A 27,821-nucleotide genomic window follows, 5' to 3' on the forward strand; every position below is an offset into this window, starting at 1 on the left:
GGTTGATGATCTGTCAGATCACATCGAAAACACTGCAGGAGCGTCTTCGTTGCACTTGCAGTATGCGGGTAAGAATCGTTAGGTGGGATGCATGAAATCAGCTGGAAACCCGTGCAGGCTTCACACCTGGTTGGATACGTTATTTTTTTGGGCATCTGCAAGTGGCCACTTCGCACTCAGAACTGAAAAGTGCGACTTAGTGCGATGGACGAGCATACTAGAGACACTGCGCAACACGTCTACACAACGCTTCACCTGACTGTCACTGTGGCTCTAATTTTGCGACCGACAGGAGGTTAAAACAAAAGTAGCCGTCCTACATAGCTTTGTTTATATCAAGACTGATTTCATGTCTTCATCCACTTTCAGTTTGACATAACACATATCTTTATACGTAGATACAACGTTTTGGTCGACTATATTTTATAAAGTGCATTTGCCTTGTGCAAAACAATAATTAGTTTAGCTACCAAATGTCCAGGACTTTATATTTACTTTTAATTAATAATGAGGGGCGTTTACTTTTATTCTGAAACTCGTAGTTCCATTTCTCCCATTTATATGCATGGCAGACACAGTTTTAGCGTCACTCATGTACTCATACCGGACATGGATATTAAAAAAGAAATATGGCTTCCTTAATTTTTTAGACGTACAAATGCGTGTTTCAGTTTTACGTTCGTTGGCTTCAAACATACTATCAGAACTGACCTCACAAGCGGAAAGACACAATCAATAGCTTCACTGTGCGGTGGAATGGTGATGTTACTGATGAGAGTTCCACTGAAGCAGAGTTACCAAATACAGATTTCCGAAATATCTTCACCAAAGAAGAAGTAAATATTCCAGGTTTCGAACCAAGGACAATTGCCAACACGAGTAACTTAGAAGTGGATATTCTCGGTGTAGCAAAGCGGCTTAAATCAGTTAATAGTTAATAAAATCAAGGCCTCCTGTCCTGATTGTATACCAGTCACATTCTTTTCAGGGCAAGCTGGTACAATAGCTCCATATTCAGCATACCCGTTGGAAGATCCTTACCTAAAGACTGGAAAGTTGCACAAGTCAGACCAATACCAAGAAAGGAGATATCTTTCTTGCGAAAGACAACCATTTATTTATCCACACGAAGTAACGAGTGCTATCGACAGGAGATCTCAAATTGATTACACATTTCTAGATTTCCAGAAGGCGTTTGACACTGTTCCTCACAAAAAACTTCAATGAAACTACGCGCCTATAGAGAATCGTGTCAGCTGTTTGACTGCATCCGTGACTTCTTCTCAGAAAGGTTACAGTACGTAGTAATCGACAGAAAATCATCAAGTAAAGCAGAAGTAGTATCTGGCGTTCCCCAAGGAAGTGTTATATGTCCTCTGCCGTTCTTGAGCTACATAAACAATATAGCAGGTAATCTGAGCAGTTTTCTTAGATTGTTTGCAGTGGTGCTGTCATTTACCGACTTATAAAATTATCTGATGATCAAAACAAATTGCAAAACGATTTAGGTAAGATATCTGTTTGGTGCGAAAAGCGGCAATTGACTGTAAGTAATGGAAAGTGTGAAATCATCCACATGATTACCAAAAGGAATGCTCTAAATACCGGTTAAACGGTAAAATACACAAGTCCAAAGCTATAAATGCGACTAAATACTTAGAGATTACAATTACAAACAACTTAAGTTGGAACGATCACAGAGATAATATTGCTGGCAAACAACACCAAAGACTACTGTTTATTGTCAGAACACTGAGAAAATGCTACAGGTTTGTTAAAGAAGCTGCCTGCACTACACTTGTCTTTTCTGGAGTATTGCTGTGTGGTGTGGGATCTGCGTCAGATAGAATCGACGGAGGACATTGAAAAAGTTCAAGAAAGGGCATCTCGTTTTGTACTACTGTGAAATAGGAGGGAGAGCGCCACAGATATGATACTTGAATTTGGGTGGTAATCATTAAAACAAAGGCGCTTTCCGTTGCGGCAAGATCTTCTCATGAAATTTCGATCACTAACTCTCTCCTCAGAGTGTGAAAATATTTTGTTGGCGCCCACCTACATAGGGAAGACTGGTCATCATAATAAAAAAAGATATAGAATTCGCACAGAAGGATTTAAGTGTATATTTTTCTCGAGCGCTGTTCGATTGTTGAACGGTAGAGAAATAGCCTGCAGGTGGCTCGAAGAACTCTGCTCCAGGAACTCAGCTGCGAAATTTAGAGTTATCATGTAGTTGTACATGAAGTAATTTTCGAGTCTGTAAGGAAACTGTAAGTTCAATTTTCGTGTAATTTCGGAAGTAAACAAACGCATGCATCGGACACATGGTGCACGTTGAACTGCGTCAGTGAAAATGGAAGTGCATGTTGTAAGCATACCAAAGCGGGGAAAGATGCTGCAAGTTATAGAATAAAACCAGCAGCCCCTAAGTATCGATTAATCTTTGATATACGGGGTGTTTCAAAAATGACCGGAATATTTGAAACGGTAATAAAAACTAAACGAGCAGCGATAGAAATACACCGTTTGTTGCAATATGCTTGGGACAACAGTACATTGTCAGGCAGACAAACTTTCGAAATTACAGTAGTTACAATTTTCAACAACAGATGGCGCTGCGGTCTGGGAAACTCATAGTACGATCTTTTCCACATATCCACCATGCGTAGCAATAATATGGCGTAGTCTCTGAATGAAACTACCCGAAACCTTTGACAACGTGTCTGGCGGAATGGCTTCACATGCAGATGAGATGTACTGCTTCAGCTGTTCAATTGTTTCTGGATTCTGGCGGTACACCTGGTCTTTCAAGTGTCCCCACAGAAAGAAGTCACAGGGGTTCATGTCTGGCGAATAGGGAGGCCAATCCACGCCGCCTCCTGTATGTTTCGGATAGCCCAAAGCAATTACACGATCATCGAAATATTCATTCAGGAAATTAAAGACGTCGGCCGTGCGATGTGGCCGGGCACCATCATGCATAAACCACGAGGTGTTCGCAGTGTCGTCTAAGGCAGTTTGTACCGCCACAAATTCACGAAGAATGTCCAGATAGCGTGATGCAGTAATCGTTTCGGATCTGAAAAATGGGCCAATGATTCCTTTGGAAGAAATGGCGGCCGAGACCAGTACTTTTTGAGGATGCAGGGACGATGGGACTGCAACATGGGGCTTTTCGGTTCCCCATATGCGCCAGTTCTGTTTATTGACGAAGCCGTCCAGGTAAAAATAAGCTTCTTCAGTAAACCAAATGCTGCCCACATGCATATCGCCGTCATCAATCCTGTGCACTATATCGTTAGCGAATGTCTCTCGTGCAGCAATGGTAGCGGCGCTGAGGGGTTGCCGCGTTTGAATTATGTATGGATAGAGGTGTAAACTCTGGCGCATGAGACGATATGTGGACGTTGGCGTCATTTGGACCGCAGCTGCAACACGGCGAACGGAAACCCGAGGCCGCTGTTGGATCACCTGCTGCACTAGCTGCGCGTTGCCCTCTATGGTTACCGTACGCGGTCGCCCTACCTTTCCAGCACGTTCATCCGTCACGTTCCCAGTCCGTTGAAATTTTTCAAACAGATCCTTTATTGTATCGCTTTTCGGTCCTTTGGTTACATTAAACCTCCGTTGAAAACTTCGTCTTGTTGCAACAACACTGTGTTCTAGGCGGTGGAATTCCAACACCAGAAAAATCCTCTGTTCTAAGGAATAAACCATGTTGTCTACAGCACACTTGCACGTTGTGAACAGCACACGCTTACAGCAGAAAGACGACGTACAGAATGGCGCACCCACAGACTGCGTTGTCTTCTATATCTTTCTCATCACTTGCAGCGCAATCTGTTGTTGAAAATTGTAACTACTGTAATTTCGAAAGTTTGTCCGCCTGAAAATGTACTGTTGTCCCAAGCATATTGCAACAAATGGTGTATTTCTATCGCTGCTCATTTAGTTTTTATTGCCGTTTCAAATATACCGGTCATTTTTGAAACACCCTGTACAATCAGGTAGCGATGGTAGCTAAAATATTTGCTACTTTCCACAGGGGAGCAGCAGCTTTCTAAATGCAGCCGACAAAAACGTTGTATTAATGACGATAAAAACTAATTACGCAGAATGAATATGGGTGAAAACCCGCTAAGCAAGTCGACGTAGACAAAGCTGTAAAGAAAAGTGGTCACTTGCTGAGATTCATCAAGCAAGGATAGGCCTTGCACCGACGTGATACCTGAGAAGAGAACTTGCGCATTTCATGTAGTTTCGCAGGTAAACGAAAGGTTAAGATCAAGTGAGAGGGAAAGAAGAAGCCTGTGATCGTGATAGTGTGCACGCATTCTTGACGGAGTGGCCCTCCGGGATCGGTCCACTCCGTCAGTGCTGAGAGGTGCTGGAGAACCGGGAACAACGTTACCCCTGAGAGCGCGCCGAACAGGCCTGGAAGTAACTGCAGCAGCGCACCAACGTCGCTGCCGCCACCTGCGCCGCCGCCCTGAGGAAAACCGAGGTGAGTAATGCCGCCGCGCCAGTACGCACTCCCGTGTGCTGACAAGTGATTAACAATGCGTAATTACCCCTGAGAGGGAGCCCAGCAGCCCCGGCAGCAGAGGTAGTAGGCTGCTAATGTCGCTGCCGCCCCCCTGGCCGCCCTGTGGGACACACCGTCAGTTTCACAAGCGCTGTTGGCATACTTGTGAAGTACAAGTCAGTCTTCATACAGACACAAGTGTTAAAAAGGTATCGTTACCCCTGATAGAGATCCCAGCAGTCCCGGTAGCAGAGGTAGGAGGCTACTGATGTCGCTGCCGCCGCCATCCTGCCCGCCCTGTGGATCATACTGTGAGTCTCAAGGTCACCGTTGATAGGCGACTACAGTTATACGTGTACGTGTGGTGCAGAGGACAACTTTACCCCAGAAAGAGCTCCCAGGAGGCCGGGAAGAAGCTGCAGGATGCTCCCGCTGTCACTGCCACCTCCGGACTGGTCCCCCTGTATAGCATGTGCATGATTAAACACTCTTTCCTTCTCCTCGTTAGTAGACTGTAAAATAAACGAAAGGACTTTATCACTAAGCATAAACGTAGGACAAAAAACTAGTCACGTGAGACGTAATGCAAACTGCCGTGGCTCCATAGACATCAGGCGCCAACGGCACCCCGCATGACTTCCGAGTTGTTTGGGTTGCCGCGAGCTTCGCCACTATAGGAACGTCGCCGCGGGAACTCTGAACTCCGGAACTCCACAGCCGGACCAACGACTCTCTGTGGACTCCGCCTCCATCTTCCTAGACAGCACTCCACCTCCTCAGTTTGGACTCTGTGATCGGTGACAGGCTGCCCAGGGCTTAAGAATTACTACTATTTTGCTCGAACAGTCCACGGGTATACTGCCGGTTCATAGTGTCCAACGGGCACAATATTTCGGAGATCAGACATGTCGCCATCTTCAGGTGCGCAGACGAACTGAGCGCCCGCCCTCAGGAGCTCAGTTCGTCAGCGCACCTGAAGATGGCGACATGTCTGATCGCCGAAATATTGTGCCCGTTGGACACCATGAACCGGCAGTATACCCGTGGACTGTTCGAGCAACAAATACGCCGGGAGAAACTGAAGAATTACTACTATTTTTTTTTCTTCACCGATACTGCCAAGACTTTACTTTGTGTTTCTGTCCTTGCCGGACTTGGAAATTTTCTGTACTTTTTGATCGGTGGTACTCCTCCAGTGAAGTACTGCTGTAAGATACTTTGAGAGTGTTTTGTTTCCAGGACCGGAGCTAGAGTGCCGACTTTGTTTTCAAAACCAAGAAATAGGGATTTTGGTTTCTCGCCGAACTTTATTCAAATTTCACGATTTCCTTCATCTTTCAAGATTATTGTGATTAATTCCACGTCTTGGAGAACTTAATATTTACTTTTGTATTTCAGGAACTTTAAGTGTGTTTGCCATTGGAGAACTATTATTTGCTAATTCGTTTATGGAGGGGGGGGGGACTTTGTTTAATTTCTTATTTGAAAGAATTTTACTCCCATAATACATTGAAGATTTGTTAAAGTTGTTTTCCAGATGTAAACTTGTGTTATAGTGACTACGTGACTAGTGTATCTCGGTGGAACCAGATGTATCACTAACATCGTCTAAAGCCAAATATAGCCCTCATAATCGCGTGAATTTGGCGGAAAACTGAGTCCATTACTCTGTTAGAGTGTATCATATACGGCTGAATCCACTCACTGATGATTGGATACCGTAGAGCTGACAAACTGCGTGTATGTTGGTTACTACATTTCATCTACAGTTGAAATTACTCCCAAACATATTTTATGGGATTAAGAAGGTGCTGGGGCCAGTGTGTATGGGATGCAGCCTAGGCTAGAGAGCGCTATCTCGCGAGGGAAGATGGTAATGGTATTCCATGAGGAGATATTCGCTCTCAGAATGAGCGCGGAGGAGAATCTATAAACTAGCTACAAGGATCGTACCACCTACATTCATTCTGACATCTAAGCAGCTCTGAAATCTGTCAGTCACTGTAACGAGATCAAAGATCGTCACACATTGCAATGAGTCCTTTGAGAGGTAGAAGACAAGAATAGGGTAAACCTGCTCCCGATAGTTCGACACCCAGATATTACTGTTAACGAACAAGCTGATAAGGCTATCCAGGGCAGGGGCAATGACCTTATTTGGTGGACCAGAGCCTTTTCTATGACTAAAGTGGTGATGAAGTCTTAACTGAGCTGAGTCTTAGGAGAACATGTAGTAATTTTGTCTAAAACCCAGAAACAAAATCAGGTAAGCAAATTATGCCGAAATCATATTTAAAGAGAAGTGCTGTAAGACTAGGCTTGAACAGGGGTCAGATTAAATTCATGTCAGGATTAATGACTGGCCACGGAAACTTCAAGAGACATCTGTACTCGATAGATTCAGAGAAAGAAGCACTAGAGTGTTGACCGTGTAGCGTGTGAGAGGAAATCGCACCACATTTAATCCTCTAATGTGATGTATTGGTGGCCAAAAGACACAGAAAAATGGGTCAGCTTTCTTTAAGAGATGGTGGTCAAAAAAGACCTAGTAAAGGGTCTTCTACTACTTTTCAATGTTATTAGCCGGCTTTACTAGAATGACAGGGAGATATACCACACAATAAACTCAGTTTCGGCATGGGCAGGAGAAAGCTAATGCAGGCTGATTGACGTGTGATAGGGTACCTGAATCTACGTCAAACCAGGAACATATCAGTGCATTCCATAAGATTTCGGGATTGCAGCCGGAGTCCGGCTGCAATCCCGAAATCTTATGTAATCTTCGATATGCCGGGAAAATTTCAAGAGTCACATATCAGTGCATACTCGTGAGCACATCTATTGTCGTCTTGAAAGATGGCAGTATCCACAGCATACTCAGCATGAAGATGTACGAGAGAGGGTTACATCTGTCAGCAAGAAATGTGAACCAAGCACACTGTTTCATAGTCACAGTTAGCTGAATGAGTGGGACCAAGCCATGCTATCAGAAAACATCTCGAAAACATCACCGTTCGCCTACGTTGAGTTAAAGCCTTACTGGAGCTGCGACACACTCGACGTCTTTCATATTCGAAAAGAGGCAAAATTACCATTTTTCCACACATATCCAGTCAGCTAGTGCTGTTTCGGGAGTGCAGCAGGCCATCTAGTATTAACTACGCCGGGAAATTTCAAAATTACCCGCTAAACTACAGTTTCTGTTTCGTTTGGAATATTTAAAAGGTGTGCCGCTGTCAGAAACTCATATTTGCAAGGGACCCGTCTCGAAATGTCTGCTGCGTGTCTGCTCGGGAACGAGGTGAAATTGACATGCAGTTACTAACAGCAGCAATTTATCTATGTTTTGAAACTGATTATCGCTGTCGAATGTGACGCTTGTCAAACTGCCCCCCGTCAGTTAGGATATTTTTACGACCACCATACTTAGGCCGCGTTACAAGACTGCGAGTGGCGTAATGTTTTTTGTAGACGCACTGGATGTTTCGTTTTGATACATTAACAAACTTCGTTTACAGAGTCGTCATGAGCAAGTCCAGAACCAATTATTCCTTAATTCCTTACCGTTACTCTGAGATGTCAGCACCTCATCTTACACCCCAGGTTCCATAAAACCGATTGGCACATGTAGAAACCCTTCACCATTCCGTGTTTACAGATCATTCCGCATGACCTCATGACTCAAATAGTTTTGGTGATCTTTGCGTGAACTTCAATTTTTGATAGTGATGTTTCGCAGAAGCATCTCTTTCTATGTGCATTGTCACCATAACTTCACTCCGCCGCCTTCCAAACTATCCCGTCTTATACTCGATGTAAAGCGTGGAAATGAGATGGCTTCTATGATATATAGAGTTGAAGAAAATAGACAACTTCTCTTCTCAAAAATGAATTTTGGTTCCTTTTTTAAATTGTGTTCTATAGTTTACAATCATTACTCCTTCTTGACAGTTTCATAACTGTCAAACGCATCACTGCTGTCCTATTCCTATCACGAAAGAAAACTATTTGTTTGAGATTACGTAGTCTTGTAGTCCAAACTACGCTTTATGCCGTGTACAGCTTAATCTTTTAGTATGTTGTAAAATAACAGCGGTATTAAGTTCTTACAGTGGCCGTGGTGCTTTAGTGGGTGGATCAGTAGGCTCTGACCCTTGAAGCCCAGGATTCAGTCCCAGGTGGGGGTTGGGACTTTTACTCGCTCCATTCCCTCCAGGGCCGTCGCAGGTCTACTGATCAAGTTGTCAATCTGTGTAGCGGGCATCCCTCCAGACGATAAAGGGCGCCCGGGGCACTGGATTCAGTCGCCCCTCCTCCTTGTAGTGCCGCGGCAGAAAGAAGGGCTACATACTCCCTGGAGTCAGAGCGACAGTTGGGTCACGTGCTTGCGCCATAGCCTCAAAAAATATAGTGTTAAATGCAGTTTACGAACATTTATCATGCAGCAGTATTTGAAATCGGGGCGTGAATGTCGATGCATAAAGAAGAAACAATTGTAGCTTTGGTGAAGGTTCACATGACCGCCTCGTACCAACTGTACACCATCTAGGAGCCCTACAGCGCTCCAGAGCGACTAACGTGCTCTGGCAAAGACATGACTGATATTTTGTCCTGCGATATTACTAGAAAAAAACCACAAATAAGCCGCCGGGGCGGTCTCACCCAGCTAGGAAAACATTTACCCCAGACAGACCTCCGAGCAGTCCCGGGAGGAGCTGCAGAATGCTTCCACTGTCACTTTCTCCTCCTCCGGCATCCTGTCGTCCGTCCTGAGAAGAAAGCAATTACATATAGTGATGTGTTCAATGTGTACCAAGATCTCGGTGTATGAAGGCGAGAGTTGTTTACCCCAGAACTGGAGCCCAGCAGTCCAGGGAGGAGCTGGAGAATGCCACCGCTGTCGCTGCCGCCGCCATCGCCCTCCGGTTTCTTGTCTGCCTAGTGGACGCACGATATTTCTAAACAGTAACAAACATCTGCTTTACGGCAGCAGTACGTTAGCCGTGTGTAGAAGTAAACACCTTACCTGCGGTCCAGATAGAATACCGAGTACCGCAAAGACAACGCGGAGCAGGCTTCCCAATAGGGCGCCCTTCGCGGACGCCTTCTCAGGATCCTACGACGCCGGACGAGAGAGAGAAGATGTATATAGCTTCAGCCCATCTGTCTGCTGATTGCCTTCGAGGTACTACCCAAAATTTGCGAGCATATTCCAGTAAATCAGAAATCTTACTCTACAGCTTAATTTCTTTGTCACGTTCAAAGCAGCCCTTTCGCAATTGTACGCAGCTCTTCCAGCGAGATGGTATTGCTGGAAGCAGTACTGCATGTCTGCAGGCTAATCGCGTTCAAAATTAGTAGCGGTTCCGCTCGAAGCTCATCTGCGAAGTCGTAACACCACCTTTTGAACAGCAGTTTGTATTTCACGGGAGAGGAGGAAATCGCAAGGGGCTGAACCAGGTGAGTTGGATGGAAGGAAGAGAATTGTCATGTGGTTTCTTGCCATGAATTCCCTAACAATGAGCGACGCGTACACGGGGTGTTCCAGAAGTAATGAGATATTATAGAGCGCAAACGTTTCATGGACTGACCACAGCACTTAGTGACAAAGGGAGGGTGCACTAACTAATTTAAATTAATACTTTTAACATCAGATTCGGGTTATTCAGAAAATTATATCTAGAGTTGATTAAATTGTTATTTCAAAAGTCATCGTAATTAACCTTCGCCATCAGACTCATTTTTCGCGACCATTTCAGGTCTCCAGTGGCTTGCCTAACCAGCGGACTATGTGCACTTGGGGATGGACAAATTTTCTGGGTCCTAATTTAACTAATTCTACAATAATCAAAGTTGGCGAATACTTGCAGAGGTTACCCAGCCATTAGTTTCACATTTAGTCCACGGCTACTTGCCACGGAAGGACACCATAGCGCCCACCTCTTTCGCGGAAGTCGCCACATCTTCGGCATTCGCATTCCCCAGAGCCGCGGGCTCTGATGGCTGCACGGAGCAGCTAACGGTAACTGCAGCGCTGGTTAGGCTGGCAGTACGGCGGAAGCTTACTGTGTCGAGGGCTCTCGGCCACAAAAGTGGCGAAAGCGCCATGATCGGTCAGATGAAGAGATGAACTTAGGTGATCAGATACGAAGTCGTAAGCTCGGGACCAGACGCTATCTTAGCGTCGGTGAGAATGCTTTGAGCAGCGTTTGCCACCACTGTCCTTTCCGATCACGAGGTTGCACACAGTTAAGTTGATTTACGAGTTTACGTTCAGTAGCGTTCGTAGTTGTGCTGTTGATCATTCAGATCGGGCGCTATTTAAGGTGATACCGGAATACTTCTTTGAAGTGCCCTTCCCGGGCTTTCGTTACCATTCATACCAGTAAAAAAGTTCTCCATGTTTGCTCCCCATGCGCTCTCTTAATTCAAGGACTGGACCGTTTTAATTCAGTGACTTCCATACGACTTGCTTGTCCTGCAGCAAGAAGCAATAGAACCTGGTTTTCATGAACTTATGGTTACACTTGGGTATCAGGTGGCCTCGACATTTCTTTATGTGTTATTTGAAGAATAATATATTACATTTTACCAGAAGAGACACATTTTCTCTTGTGTGTAGCTTCCCTCTGTTGTCATATCTATCACGTTAATTAACCAGAAACTGAACCGTTGCCAGAAGAGAAATTGGTACCAGCCACGGTCGGGACAGCAGCCGACAGGTATGTGAAGACAAACTTCACCAATTGCAGGGAAACCGATAAATCGTCTGTACAAGTTATTTTTGCCACTTGTCTTCAAATTAGCCTTCATTAGTATTCACGCCTTCATCCACAGCAGCCAACAACTACTGCAATATGACAGGGTCGTTCATTCGAAGCAAAAAGGTCGAGTAAATGTGGTCTCTAAAATGGATACCTTAAGACCTATGCGCACTTGTTCATCTTTGCTGCTGTGAAACACCTCTTCTGCTACACAAGTGCTCATACCTCTTAAGGTACACATTTTAGAGTCCATGTTAACCAGATAATTTTTTCTTGTTTTGGTCCATACTACCACCTCACAAAATATGGAAAGCATAAAGCTTGCGCTAGAAGAGATTTGTTTCATAGTGTCTAAGATTCAGATGCGCTCATAGCTCTTGGCGTAAGCGTTTTAGTTCCTCTATTTACTAGACGTTTTTGCTTTGGTTGTTCTTGTCCTATCCTTGAATACTGACCATTCCTTCTGGGACACCCTGTAACAGCCTTATAATGATATACTTCCGGGTATATAGCAGAGTTGTTTTCATCCTGTCATGCACAGTATTTCAAAGACCGACTGAGTCGTCGTCTTCAGGTGCTGCTAACTTTGCTGTTATCTGTAGTCGCTGCCTGGACTCGAACCAACGTAGAGTCCAGGCAGAGAATGCACATAACAGCAAAGTTCGTAGCAACTGAAGAAGACGACTTGATCGGTCTTCGAAATATTGTGCACTAAATGGCCGTACACCCGAAAGCACACTATCAGCAATAACGAAAAAATCTGAAAAATGACAAACTGTCTTGGTTCTTTCAAGTCTAAGGCCATTTCCGTCCAACAGGTTACGCAGTCCTCTCAAAATGTAATAGAACTTTTTTGTGACTGTTTGAGCACATGAAATAAATCCCTTATAGACATTGCCGTGAATGTAAAACAAGAAAACATTACCATTTACTTGATGTTGCTGTGAAAGTGGAGCGTTTTCTGTGGCCGCTGCGGAGGTTGCTACATTGTCACACGATCATAACCGTGCTCTCATAATTCATTGGCAGTTATGACCCCGGAAGGAAATTTGGATCATCTCGGACCGTTGTTTGCAGTTCAGTGTACACTTCAACCCGAAAGAACTCTACTGAAATTTCGCTACAAACTGTTGACGTGGCCCATACGAAATTTCAGTGATTTCTCAAACATCGTGGATTTTCTGCCTTGTGTTCTTATGGCTTTTTCGCGATCGTTTCCGGAGCTGTGCATGATGACAGTCAGCCCCAATGTTTGCCATGCTCCACAGCTATCTTTAAATCGCTTAAGGCACATAAATGTTCTATCTGCGCTCAAAGCTTGCTCACCAAAAGCTTCACTTAGCATGCGTTGGTTTTCAGATGCAGTTTTGCTGAGCTTAAAACAAAACTTAATGCACATCCTTTCTTCCTTCAATTCAGCAATTTCTAAATTCGCAGTCACTTTAGAATACGGTGTAAAAAAATCAGCAACAGCGTCAGCAACGATGCACTCACAATGTCGATAAGTGCCAGACTGGTTGCTGAAAGAAACAGCTAGAGGTGCCTAGAGGTGGGAGCTTGCACAGCTAATTGTTTGGGCGCAATGTTCAGATTCTCATCACCCGCCAGAGTAGCCGAGAGCGCTCACGCGCTGCTTCCTGGACTCGGGTAGGCGCGCCGTCCCCGGATCGAATCCGCACGGCGGAGTAATGCGACGGCCGATGTGCCGGCCAGCCTGGATGTGGTTTTTAGGCGGTTTTCCACATCCTACTAGGTGAATGACGGGCTGGTACCCACGTCCTACCTCAGTTACACGACTCACAGAGATTTGAAACACATTCACACTATTTCACGATTTACACTTGACGCAGACAGCTCAGGTACACTCCTTCCATCCTAGGGGTACGGGGGGGGGGGGGGGGCGGCAGGAAGGGCATCCGGCCACCCCTTAAAATTAACCATGCCAATTCCGTACTTAACCCTGACAAACCTGCCCACAATGCGGGATAAAGGCAATAGCAAAAGGAAGAAAGAAAGACAGAAAGAATGTTCAAATCCTCGTAAATTTTGGGTAGCCCTCGTACTGCTCTGTAACTGAGTGGCTCGAGCTTACCGCTGAACTGGCGCCGAAGAGACCGACGACGAGCTGCAAGATACTCCCGCTGTCGCTGCCGCTGCCGCCGCCGCCGTCCCTGCCGCCTGCTTTACTGTCTCCCTGGGGATTAGTGGGGTTAGTAGCCGACTCTACTGATACAGTACTGGTAGTAGCGCAGTTACCTTACACTGTACACTAAGAGCAGCGAAAGCGCTAGCTAGCAGTTAGTTACCCCGGAGCTGGCGCCCAGTAGGCCCGGAAGTAGCTGCAGGATGGATCCACTGTCGCTGCCGCCGCCGCCGCCACCGGACGCGTCGTCGCCCCCACTCTGGGAATAGGGGTTGCTGACATCAGCTACGAGTTGTCGCTCGTGCCACAACGAGGGAAACACACAGAACAGTGATTGCCCTGGTCCCTACTTGTGTGGCATCCTTCACGTACTAGTACAGAGTGAGTCAGAGTGTGTAAGATCAACTCAGATGGCTCGATTTTGAAGAGTGATCACGCCGTCCTGGTTCCAAAGTAACGGCCTTTTTGAGGATGAAGTATCGCACTTCACCTTCCAGCTAGGTAGAAGAATCATTCCCACTTTCGTAGTGATTTAACACTGTCAACAAATAAGCATAAATTCGAAAAATCTGTCGTTACTCGCGAGTTTCCTATTCATAAGGGTCCTTCTCTGCAACCTCATTAAAGCTCTTAAGTGTTTCCCATACGTGTTCCTTTCCCTTTCAGTCCTGAAGCATACTCAGTGGCCTGAAATACAAAATTGCGTTTTCAACGTGCACTTTCTAAATTGGACGTTAGGCGTGACGAATCAAAGCAGCCAGCTTCAGAAATAGGCAGCTTCCACCGATGAGACTTGACCGACATCAATACAGTTCCTAGGTGTCTCACATTAGATGGATAAAAAACATCTGTAAGATAAAGAGATTTGAATACATAAGAGGAGGAACAGAAACTGCTCTGCTGGAAAGAGTATCCATGGGAACATCAATTAAGAATATGAACTTAGCTCACACACTCACAAGTTGTATACACTACAAGAAGAATCTTTTAAAGAAGCAAAATTAAGACATACCAGACAGCGATGCAACCTGACAAGACACTGGAGAATGTATGACCTTTACAGGAACAGTTTTGATTTATGAGTTATAACTTTAGCAAAAAATACTCAGAAGGTATTGGAGCAGTGAATAACAGGAGAAAGTTTGAATGAACATGTACTAACCAGGAAATGTATACCCGGATAGAAAGTATTTCGGAGACTTCCATAGAACAGCTAAGGGGTCATCGTTAAGCGACTGCAGGGGGATGCAAGATGGCTTGGACAGAATTTATTGTTGGTGTGATGAATGCCAGTTTGATATAAATGTAGAAAAAGGGAAGTTAAGGAAGATGAGTATAAAAACCAAACCCGTAACGTTTGGATACAGCTTTAGTAGTGTGCTGTTTGACACATTCATGTCAATTAAGTATCTAGGCAAAACACTGCAAAGCCGTATGAAATGTAACGAGCACCGAAGGACGGTAGCAGGGAAGCTGAACGGCCGACTTCGGTTTATTGGGAGAATTTTAGGGAAGTTTAGCAGATCTGTAATTGAGACTGCTAGTAGAACAGTAGTGCGACCCATTCTTGACTACTGCTCGAGACTGTGGGATCTACAACAGGTTTGATTAAAGGAAGACATCGAAGCAATTCAGAGGCGTACTGTTACATATATTTGTTGCCGGCTGTTTCAGTCTGCAGGCGAAACCCTACTGAGAAAATTTAGATAGGGGAATCTGAAGTTAACTTCAGAACCATTTTAAGGCCGCCAACGTACATTTCGCGTAATGACCACAAAGATAAGATGAAAGAAATTGGGGCTCGTACGGAGTTATATATACAATCGGTCTTCCCCTGCTCCATCTGGGAGCATAAGAGGAAAGGAAATGAGTGGTAGTGTTACAAGGTAGCCTCCACAATGTGCGATACTGTGGCTTGCGATGTAGGTGTGTAGTGGTAGACGTAGGGGAGAGAGTTTCTTGTGAATTTGAAAACACTATACACCCTAAGGTACAAAAAGATGACGAAGAAATGGGAACACTGCGAAAAGATTTGCACCAGAGTAATATTCAGGCAGTAAATTTTGAGACACATAGGTTTCCTGAACAGAATGTCAGCGAGGATGAACACAGACAGAATAGTGAAGAAGTTTGAAAGGTTGAGAATGAAAAATACTGAATAAGGATAAAGACCGGAAGAAAAACAAATAATCCAATGAATGTGGTCCGCAGAGGGCAAGGAGGCTACCAGAATAGATATATGATAACATTTTTGGAAGAGGTTTCGTGCCATAGCTAAGGCTCTGGTCTTTATATGTACGTTAAGACAGCTTTTGACGCATATGTACTTGACATTATTATATGTTATGAGTACTAAGATATAAATGGTGCAAGGAAAACACTTAAAAGTTTATTTAGTCACAGTTCCGGACCCATAAAAAGACCGCAAAATTTGGGTCAGTGACTGAAGAATTGATCAAAAAACACAAATTGATCCGATTTCCTGTGTTTAAACGGTTTACACTTATCATTTGAACCAATGCATCAAGAGCCCTGAAATTCCATAGACAGTCCCCATTACTAAAGCTTAGACCAAAAATTAATTTCACACGGAGCATATGACTGAATTATAGGCAACAAAAATTGCAGATATACGCTGCAGAGTTCCTACGCCCTGCCTAGTCTCAGGGGCATAACCAATAATAAGAGACGGCTAACGTCACCAGGATGTATCAGCAAAAGTTGTTCCCCTTGATATGATCTACCATCTCCACATCTTTGATGAAAAGACTTTAAAACAGTCTGTATAAGCATTGAAATACATGGTGAAAACGTTTAACAGCCTTTTCTTTTGCGCAGTGCTATTAGTTTCACTCACAGACCATTCTAGAGCTTAGCAGCATTTATCTCAGTAATGTTATATCATTATGTAAACGATTACAAGTTGCTGTTGCAAACCAACCATAGTCAATAAAATTATCAGCATCATAATAACATTGTACCGAGAAGTTGTCAACAGAGAGCTTATTCATATCGAAAGTCAATAGTAGTTGTTGACTTTCGATGTTAATAAACATTCTGTTGACAACTGCTCAGTACAATTATTATATTGCTAACATTTTTATTGACTATGGTTAGTCTGCAACAGCAACTTGTAATCGTTTAGATCAAGGTATAACATTCCTGCCATTTATGCGTGTTAACCTTGAGAATAGTCTGTAGTCGAATCTAGTAGCACTGTGCAAAATAAAAGACAGCTGAAGGTTCTCACCATGAATTTGAAAGATTATTTAGCAGCTGATTTTCCCCACCTATATTCATACACAAGCGAAGTAGAGACGGATGTGGAATTATGCCTGATGCTGTAAGACATATCATATTATCATATTCCTTCATGTAATTAGCGTTTTCCACAGATCCCTTTCCATGTCAATTTTGCATTAAACCACCTCATTTGGTTTCATATCAGGTCATTTGACTTTCAGCAATATTCTGTAACACCAGATCTCAAATGCGTGCATTCTCTGCTTTTCTGGTTTCCCCATCGTCCATGCTTTTCTTCCAGCAATTGTGTACTACCAATGCACGCTCTCCAAAAATTCTCGCAATTTACACTAGTAGATTACTTTGTGTGAGTATTTCTCACTTTGCTTCTGCCAGCCTGTTTCTTATATTCACCGTGTTTTGTCCATCATGGAATATTTTGCTCCCAAGGTAGCATAATTCTCTTACTCCGTCTACTACACAGCCTCCATTTTTTATAATAAAGATATCGATATATCATTTCTGCAACTCCTCATTACCCATGTCTTCCTTTGGCTAAGTGTCAGTTAATATTCCCTCCTCATTCGATGATTCATTCCTTTCGACTTCTTCCTCATTTTCACTGTGGACTGAAATGTCATTCGGGAATCTTAGCATTGCCTGAAAGTAGATATGTGTCATCACTACAGACAACTACTGTCGTCTGCTGAGCACTACAAAGGCTGACTGCGTCAGTAGCATCAATACCTATCTTAAAACCAACTGAAAGTTGTGAAAGCATTATGAAAAAATATCGTCAAATACGGATGTGATGACCCCTTGTACGGTGCGTGCTCCTTCAGATTTTTTACACCTTCAGACTTCACGATATTTCTTCCCCAATTATTTCTTGCACATATTCCAAGCTCTGTGTTTCCCACCTGCTTAAAACCTCTACTTCTTCCACCTCTACCATGGTCGCTATTTTCCGTTGTCTTTTCATCTGTCCCTTCATCTAAATCTCCCCAAATCACTAACAATGTAAGTCTTAAAGCTGCCTGGATTAATTTAAAGATGAAACCAGTTTCGACCTGAGACCTAGATAATGAAGCTTGGCATTCACGCTTTGGCTGGTCTCTGACGTCTATAGCCTGTGATGTAGTAACGTAAGTTTTGTGTGTGCTGAGGATAGTTACCCCTGAGCTGGAGCCGAGAAGGCTGGGCAGTAGCTGGAGGATGGAACCACTGCCGCTGCCGCCGCCGCCGTCCGCCGAGTCCTGGCCAGGCACAGCACACAAGCTACAGGCCGCCCGCTCTACGTATGCCCGCCTTCTGCTTGCCTGCCCTGAGGACGCCACCCGGCCGAAACGTCGTCACAATTCGACACAGCTCAACCTCTACTCTACACGCTTAGCTCTGTTCCATTCCAACACCGTCAGTCAACGGATTAGGGCAGCTGAAATCTTTTTCACAGTTTCTTATGCCTTTCCTCTGATACTCGTGCTCTCGAAATCGGTAACAATTGTGAAATCGGTGATCCTAATTAAATATTTGTACCAGATGGACGGCAGTATAGTGGTGAATACGACTACCACCTGTTTGAAAACGAATAACTGTCTCGTGTTGTTGACGCGGCAGGTCGTAAACGATGACGCAAGGCAAAATCTTCCAGTACGCGTGGGTACACAAGCGAGCTGTCTGTGTGACAACTACGAATGTGTAATGGTTACAAACTACCACTGACTTCAGCATGAAATATTGCCCTATATGGGCCGAACAAAAAATTTCCCTTCGAAGGCCGTACAGTTCAGAACTGGTGTGCCAATCAGGCGAGATCTCCGTGAGCAATGATGCTATCATCGCACTGACGCACGGGGTTTGATAAAACGGACACTTCAAGACAGTTTTTGTGGGCCCGAAGGTCTGACAAGCGCATGTAGAGACTCTAGGGCGGGTGCTCCAGTGTCTTCCACTTGAGCTGGAGCAACTTCGGCTGACCTCCCAGACCGACCAGCGTCTTGTGTCGAAGCGGGACCAGCAGGGAATTTGGCGCACCATTCCACAGAGGTGGTTTTCGACAGACATGCTGCCCCACAAATAGTCTTCATTCTCCGATGGATGCCAAACGGTGTTTGTACTTTGGCAGCCGAGAAAATAACAACAGCACGCTGGTCCTGTTTGCAAGCATTTGGTAATAACGTCGCCATAGTTTACGTTCCTGCATTTAGTGCATGCTCGTCGGAAAGACACGAATGCCTCACTAATCCCTTTCCTACATGTCGGTGCTTATACCCATAACAGTCACATTAGTTAGCATAGGTGCTGCAGCAACGCCCTCAAACTTAAACTTTGGCATGCCCCGCATAGTTAGTACAAACGTACATGAAAGATAAAATTTTCGGTTAACTTCCCATCAAATGCGCTCGAGCTACGCCCATGGAGCATGATTGAGGTATGTGATAGACGCTTAATGAGGCACCACCACATTTTTCTGCTGACGTACGACTATACCTAACGCGCCAATATGGTCGAGCATGATTTGCACCTTGGCCTTCAAACTCGTCTGATCTCAGTTCTCTTACTTTTCCTCTCTGGGCTTGCCTCAAATCTGAAATGTGTAGCGCTGCCCTTAGTATTTCTGAAGAGTGCAAAGAACATTATTGCATCTGAATGCGGGGACGTCAAGTGGAACACCAACTTTAACGGTTAGATTCATACAATAAATTACAACACGTACTATTTTGAAGTATGACGGCACAGGGTGCCCAAAAGTCCGTCAACATCTGAAACTAATTCACAAAATAATTTAAGTAAAAAGGTAAACATTGACGCATATGCCTGAAATGACTCTTTTTTTGTGTTTTGAGTCATCAGTCTTCTGACTAGTTTGATAATTCCTCTTCTATGCCAACCTCAGATTAACACTCACAAGCTACGACCACCAATTATTTGTTGGATGTATTCCAATCTCTGTCTTCCTCTACAGTTTTTACCCTCTGTAATTCCATCTACTCCCATGGAAGTTATTCCCTAATGTCTTAAAATATATTCTATCACCCTGTCCCTTCTTCTTATCTGTGTCCTCCACACAGTCCTTTCCTCACCGATTCAGACGAGAATCTCCTCGTTCCTTAGCTTATCAATCCACTTAATTTTCAACATTTCTGTTCCCGTTTTCCAACAGTCCATCTTTCGCTACCATACAATGCTGTGCTACAAACCTACATTCTCAGAAACTGCTTTGTCATGTCAAGGCCTACGTTTGACAGTAGTAGATTTCTTTTCGCCAGGAATGCCCTTTTTGTCGACGTTAGTCTGGGGTTTTATTGAAATTAAAAATGAGTGCAGCTGGCCAACAAACAGCGCTGGACAGCAACAAGCCAGCGAAGCAGCATGAGAATCGTGTATAAAATGAGCTGTAATGAGAGAGGGGCCGCGCGGGATTAGCCGAGCGGTTTGAGGCGCTGCAGTCATGGACTGTGCGACTGGTCCCAGCGGAGGTTCGAGTCCGCCCTCGGGCATGGGTGTGTGTGTGTGTGTGTGTGTGTGTGTGTGTGTGTGTGTGTGTGGGTGGGTGTGGGTGTGTTTGTCCTTAGGATAATTTAGGTTAAGTAGTGTGTAAGCTTAGGGACTGATGACCTTAGCAGTTAAGTCCCATAAGATTTCACACACACAATGAGAGAGGAAGTCACATGCCCAGCAGTAGCAGCATACTGACTTTACCAGAAAAGGTATTCTTAGTAAAGATGTACTAGTAGAATGGAGAAGTCTCTACAGCAGCTTTAAAATTCTATCACCGTAAGAATTATATTCGAAGGGATAAAGTTCCTGTGACAGGTGTCGCTGTGAAGAAAACGATCACGAAGTTCGAAACTATCGTTTGTTTAGACGGTAATTGGTTGTGGGGTTAGCTGAAGTTGCAAGTCTACCGTGATCGTCTGACATCATTAGGAATGCTAAAAGACAATATCTGACGGCAATTTCTCACCGTACCTACTAACTTGCTGTACCGTGTTCTTCACAATATTGTCCATCTCCTAACAGGTACTGGTGATGAATGACACCCAACATGTGAAGCATTTGTTATAAAGAATATCGTCTATTCTAAAAATCGATTCTTCTGCTGATTACTGTTTTTGCATCATATGAAGCGCCATCTGTGGACCGTTTTGTTCACTTTTTGTTAGTTTCAATAAAACCCAATGTCATTTCAAGCATGTGTGTCAATTCTTACCTCTCTACCTACGTTATTCCGTGAAAAATTTAATTTTCAAATGCCAACGGGCTTTTGGGTCACACAGTATTTCTTATTTGAGGTAGGCCAAATAGATTTGAAGTAACTAGGAAAATATTTCATACAGAAATTAGTGGCGGCTTGTCACCGTGTATACGCAGTTATTTCACAAACGGCTTGTTTGTGGATCCATTTTCTGTGGGACATTTTTACATGCACTATTAAATATTTTCTTAGCAATCAATAACTCCGCCAGTTTAATTGTATGGATGCTAGTAATATTTTCTTCAGACTGCGCTTGAAATCTAAAGATTATAAAATATTCACGAAATATTACAATGCGCTCGAGACTGCTAAAAAGTAATCTACATTTTACAGGAACAAATGCATGGGCTGTTCTTCCTCGTTGAAGCACGAGTGGCTGGCACTATTTTATTTTCGTGTTCTAAAAGTATGGCTCTTTTCTCAACTGCAAAATAAACTGTTTGGCAACAACACGGTGCACCTCTGTTCTAGGGTGACTCTCTATCAAATGATACTTTCATCAGCCACTACAACGGTTACAGTGGCTGAGAACACAATGGATTGGTTATCTTTGCATAATCTAGCACCATGTTCATAAAGAACGAAAAAGATGTTGCCCTGAACACTACGACGTCCAAGTCAATTCCCAGTTCTTTCCCACCTGCGCAAGTGTTCAATATGTAATGACATCGCAGCCAGACATATTTATCCTGCTATAAACTGAAAACTGCAACCAAAGAACAATATTCTCTTTCTCTTCTCTTCCTTCTTCGGTCTGGGAGTCTGAAAGGATGGATGTCATGTTCTACGAATTACAGAAATATAATTCCTCTCGTTATTTAATTCATATACTTCTGCACGGCGCTAGGAGGAGGTAACATAACGAACGCGGAAGAGAAGTGAGCAGGGGAAGACACACTGCCGATGCGTGAAAGGGGCTGGAACAGAGCAGTCTCCAGAAACTTTTCTGTATAAACCAACCTACTTTAAAATTTCGTCAGTGGCGTCTGTCAGAGCAGGCACTACTCCGCTTATTATTTACAAGGAAGAGCAACTATATGTTCTGCTCTTTCACCAATAAATACAAACAAGCAACAGGAAGCCATTCGTTTATGATATGTTAATACATCTACAATTGTACACAATATACAGACAGTACTAGAAGAAAACTTCATACCACTTTGATTCCACTATGTGTAAATTAGCAATAGATGATTTTTTTGCTGAAAATATAACTACATTTTAAAAATTATACAGACAGTAATAGAAGAAAATATGGTACCACTGCGATTATGGATACGGAAGCAGACATATCTAAAATCACCATTTATAAATCGGCAAGTACTTTCTATGAATAATAGTATGATACAGAATAAGCATATTGAAAACTACAGTAATTACTACAGCTAAGTATTATTAAATTAAGCAAAGCGTTTCGTTAGTACTGTACAGACTAACGCACGACGATATCTACATTTTCCTATGCGAAATACTGTACAGATTTTAGCATATAATGCAGATCGTCGAAAGGAAATCGTATATAGACAAAGCAAATATCAGAAAAGAAAATTTTGTTAGCGTTTCTTGCCGTCGAAAGATATGTACAGTTTATATGTACAGTAGATCTCCAACGGAACTATGCGTGGTGAATCCAAAACACGGCTTCTCTGTTAGCGCAGGCTGTACAGCATAGCAGGTCTTGAGTTACCACGTTTTCTCTGCTGACAAATATCCTCAGAAGGCTAGTGTAGAAGACTTTGCTAACCTTTGACATTTTCAACCTCCACACATTTGCGTGTTGCACCATTACTTTAGAAACAGAAGAAACCAAGTCTGTACTCACGTGATCGTTTTCTGACACATAGGAGAATATTTCTCACGGACTCAGTTCTCCAGCTAATACGTTGTGGCAGTACTCAATTTTCATACTCGTCGAAACAAGTATTGCTCCCCTGATGTGTTGGCCAGGGAATGGATAGGTTGCGTTCTTGAAGGTCGAAAGATGCAGTTACGTTGCGCGCAGTTACAAGCAGCGTAGAATAAAGAAACTGTATTGTGCTTCAGTATGAAATCTATCACTGAGTAACGGATATATTACTATCCAAATGGTTATTACTAGTCCTCGCCTTCAGCGCTCTGGTTTGAAACACGAGTCGCAAAACGGATTTTTTATAGACCATCCCTGTCGATTGGCAACCATTCAGTAGTAACGTATCATTAATGAATGCAGGTTTTATCACAGGTTGTCACTGATTGAGATTCTAAGGCTTTTAATATCCGTGTTGATCAGATGAGTGTATCAAGAATTAACGGTACCAATACGAAATTATCATTTACAGATTACTATTATTCCCTCTTACAGTAGCGTGTAGCGTCATGTTGGCTCAAAATAGAATCTAAATTATCCGGGGTAACACGCTATCACTGTAAGAACAAAATAACATAATATACTCGTCGCTTATTGAGACCGATAATTTTTCTTTTTAAGAGTGTGGGAAAAGGACTCATAATAAAAGTTTTAATCACAACTATTGGCTACACACTCCAATATGTCTTCGTCTTCATTACCATTGAAAGTTTGTGATGTATGTAAATAACCGCGTTCAAAAGACCTTAAGTTGGCAGAGTGCTGCCTTCAGTACACAAAACGAAACGAATGTGCTAATCCATTGGGTACCGGATTGGCACAAATGCTTCTAAAATCGATTAACGTCTGACAACAGACCATCAATTACCAAAAGACGTCATTTCTGTAGGATTTTCAGTTATTTACACCAAGACAGTTTCAGCACACTACCTTATTTTTTAATTCCGTGTGCCATGGCACGCCTGTCAACAAGCAATTTACTATTTTTGTGTTGTGATGAAGAACGAGTCGGGTAAGAAAATGGTTACTGAGTTTTGAAGTATACTTGGTGTTTCCTCCCAAGCAGTCTTCTTCAGACGGCTACAAGAAGTACGTTTCTTAAGATAATGCTCCAAAGCTTTTGAAACGTGAGGAGACACATCATGGAAATCTTCGAGCTGCTACACGAAAAAAATCTGTATTTGCATAGTTTAGTTTTAAGCGGACATTATATGATCAAAGTCACTACACTGTTTACCTAGAACGGTGAAAATAGATTGTCGTCAGGAATTATAATTGCAGCTATACTGACATTTAACACTTTTGCCAGATAATATTCAGGTATAGAAAATGTACTCTTAAGAGAAAATAGTAGCTGCTAGTGTTTCCATGATGTCGGTACTATATTTAAAGTCTTATGCAGAGAGTTTGTTTCAAGATTCAGCTGGAGCTTGACTAGGGCTAAGATAACGTAAGGCTGTAAAGGGACGATAAATTTCGTGAAAGACAGACGCGGAGTCCATTTCAACCAGTGCTGCTGGTGCCACGTCTAGCGTCGCTCTGCACCACTCGCCATTAAGTACAGTAAGTGGACCAAACTAGTGTGGCCAGTGCGAGAGAGTCCTTGTCGCTCGTCCAGTGTGTGGCTGGGGGTGGTGAGCTGTGGCGGCCGGTACTCACCCCAGAGCTGGAACCGAGCAGGCTGGGCACCAGCTGCAGGATGCTGCCAGAGTCGCTGCCGCCTCCCGCACTCGCCGACGCACCTGCGCCGGCGCTAGCCTGCAACACGCCGGGGCGAATCTACTGTACACCTACCACCGACACCACAAACGGTCGCTTTTTTCTTTCATTACTACCCTTTTCTCTGTGGTATAGGCTACATTCTCTTTCGATACGTATACAGTACACCTCTCCTCCTCCCCCTGTCTGGATCCACTTCCCCCCTCCTCTCTCTCTCCACCTCATCCTCCTACTCATATCTCACCACCACCACCCCATTTTCTACCTATCCTCCTCCTCCTCCCCCATCTCTCTGTCCATCACCTCCTCTCCCTCTCTCCTTGTTCATCTTCTTCTTCCCTTTTCTCTGTCTCTTTCTCCCACTGTCACTATTCAATTCCTGCTGCCTCATCTCCCTATCTTCTCCTGCAACCCCTCCCCCCACAGTACCCACCCTCTCCTCCCCAACCCTCCTTATTCAACATTTCCTGCCCATCTCCCTACCCATCTCCTCTTGCCCAACTCCACCAATCCTTTTCTCCCTTCCTTATCCTTCTCCTCCCTCTATCCCCTCCATCTGTCTCTCCCTTCCTTATCCTCCCCCTCTCTATCCCCTCCACCACTCTCTCCCCTGTACTTCCCATTCTGCCCCCTCGTGTCCATTCCCTTCTGCTATCCACCTGAACCTTCCTCAGATGTGCCAGTACACATGTGTAGCCCCTGCAAAACAGGTCGACACTACCCCCACACACTTGTCACACAGGGCAGTCTACAAGTCAGGGGCTAGAAAGACCCTTTTGTCTGTGAAGTATAGGCTGTCATGCAAAGCAGGCCGATACTACTACATCACAATATGCCTTTTGTGCAGGGCAGCATACAAGTATGGGATTGAAATAGCGTTCTTTGCTTGAGCTAGGAGGTTCTAGCTCCTTCAGTGCTAACATTCGTGAAATGTGCTGTATGTGTGTCAGATTTGCTTGAAATCGATCCACAGGTTTAGGGAGGGGATGCTAGACATACATACACACAGGGTGCTTTATACAGGGTGTCCCAGAAATGTTACAAGGACTTCGAAAGTTTGTAGAGATTGTCTTGAGGAACAAATCGAGGACCGCTTCTAGAAACTTAATTAAACAGAAGAGTTATGTTTTTGAATTCCAAACGTTAGAAAATTATCAAGGTAAATGAATGACCGTGAAGTAATATAAAAAGCCGTCGCATCTCACTGATTCAGTGACAAACTACAACTTATTCACGAAGAAACACTTTCTAATAGGTACATAACTGCAGCTTTCTCCGCTCAAAGCAAGACAATATAAACACGTATATCATCCATGAGTACCGTGTATTTCTGATGTTGTCTTTTCTTATTACAGTAGGCACTTTCCTCGACATGTAACAATTTTGTATGTACTATGTACTCTAATAATTTGTACTTGACTTTCTAATGCACGAATATTTTTGTAAATATAATTACTTTCGCTTCAAAAGCGAATGTGGTAAAGATTCTTGCCGTTTGTGGCTGAGCTGTAGCGGCAACTGTGGAAATGGTTTCTTCTTTGTTGGCAAGTAGTTTTATTGCTTTTAAAACTTCATTGTCACGACTGTGTGGCTTTCCCCTCAACTACAGTTGTAGTGGCCCATCTGGTACGTTAAATAACATACGTATTGCACTCCATAACAGTTTTCTACATTCCACATTCACTGATTTAACTGGAAGTGCAGTGAAGAAAACTTTCCATTGTTGAGTACATATTCGACGCCTTTCTGCAAAAGGTTAGGTCTTTTGCTGTTTATTAGCCCTTTTTTTTTGTTCTTAAAAGACGACTGTCTTGTGATGCACAGTTTCATACCTCCCAGCGTCCTCACGGAACTAAAGAAAGACATATGTGGTGTAATTTTTTAGTTACTGCCGATTTTTATGGCACTACGTGTGCTCCCTACATTAAAACTAAGTTACAAATCCATACAAACGATAATTTCCGCATTCGACCGATATTGTTTCAGAAGTGTAGCTTTTTGTCCGCTTGGAGAGCTGTTGTCGCAGAGATAACAAAATCGAGCAGGAGTGTCGTGAGTGTGTGCACTGGACTGCGGTGCAATGTAGGAGACGGCAGGTAGTTGGAAGGTCCAGTCAGTCATACCTGGCCGCCGCCGCCGCCGCCCAGGAGCCCGCTGAGCAGGTCCACGGCGCGCTTGTCGCGCTGCATCAGCTCGCCGATGTGGCGCACGTCGCGCAGCGTCTTCTCGCGGTCGCCGCGGTCCTCGCGCAGCCGCTGCACCGCCTCCCGCAGGATGTCGTCCTCGAACTGCTGCTCCATGCGCACCGCGTGGGCTGCCGCGCGCGCCAGCGACGCCCGTGCGATGTCCGACTCCAGGCTCTGCAACAAGGTCGTCAGCGTTGGCAGTATTGACACTTGCTGGACGCGTTTTCTCAAAGCAATGCAATATCTATAATCGAATTATTTGTGAGAAATCAGTAAATGTTACAAAACTGGATCTCTTGAAGGAAGCACCCAAAGCTCCATGCTGTGTACACTGGAACGCGGTTACCTGCTAGTTACCTTCCTTATTGCTTTTATTCGTCCTATGAAGGGAGGACGGTGGTTCCTTTAGAAAATTTCATTTTAATGCCATAAGTGAGCATTAATGGACGAATCGGTTTTCCACATAAATTCTTCGTCAGTCTGATAATGCCCCAAAAGGGCGAAACATGTAAGTAAAATTGACTTTTCAACCGAGACTATCTCGTCTAAAGAAATTCGTAGCCGGTTCCTGTAACAGGTGCCCAGTATGGAAGGGAACCAATTTTACCATAAAACTGGATGTATGTGTGAATGTACGAGGACAGTTCAATAAGTAATGCAACACATTTTTTTCTGAAACAGGGGTTGTTTTATTCAGCATTGAAATACACCAGGTTATTCCCCAATCTTTTAGCTACACAACACTATTTTTCAACGTAATCTCCATTCAGTGCTACGGCCTTACGCCACCTTGAAATGAGGGCCTGTATGCCTGCACGGTACCATTCCACTGGTCGATGTCGGAGCCAACGTCGTACTGCATCAATAACTTCTTCATCATCCGCGTAGTGCGTCCCACGGATTGCGGCCTTCATTGGGCCAAACATATGGAAATCCGACGGTGCGACATCGGGGCTGTAGGGTGCACGAGGAAGAACAGTCCACTGAAGTTTTGTGAGCTCCTCTCGGGTGTAAAGACTTGTGTGAGGTCTTGCGTTGTCATGAAGAAGGAGAAGTTCGTTCTGATTTTTGTGCCTACGAACACGCTGAAGTCGTTTCTTCAATTTCTGAAGAGTAGCACAATACACTTCAGAGTTG

At 43.9% G+C, this 27,821-nt stretch overlaps 1 protein-coding gene across 1 annotated transcript in view; it reads right to left on the reverse strand.

Annotated features, from left to right (window-relative positions):
• LOC126251748 (keratin, type I cytoskeletal 9-like) overlaps positions 1-27,821 on the reverse strand; it is a 125,345-nt gene that overhangs the window by 30,594 nt on the left and 66,930 nt on the right. The window contains exons 3-6 of the mRNA XM_049952358.1: positions 26,622-26,858; positions 24,439-24,537; positions 17,851-17,931; positions 13,596-13,691 (exon numbers count right to left, since the gene is read on the reverse strand). Coding sequence (XP_049808315.1) covers positions 13,596-13,691; positions 17,851-17,931; positions 24,439-24,537; positions 26,622-26,858 — 513 coding nt within the window. The remainder of the gene's footprint in view (positions 1-13,595; positions 13,692-17,850; positions 17,932-24,438; positions 24,538-26,621; positions 26,859-27,821) is intronic.

The sequence above is a fragment of the Schistocerca nitens genome, chromosome 4 (genome assembly GCF_023898315.1).
Source record: "Schistocerca nitens isolate TAMUIC-IGC-003100 chromosome 4, iqSchNite1.1, whole genome shotgun sequence".
Lineage (NCBI taxonomy): Eukaryota > Metazoa > Arthropoda > Insecta > Orthoptera > Acrididae > Schistocerca > Schistocerca nitens.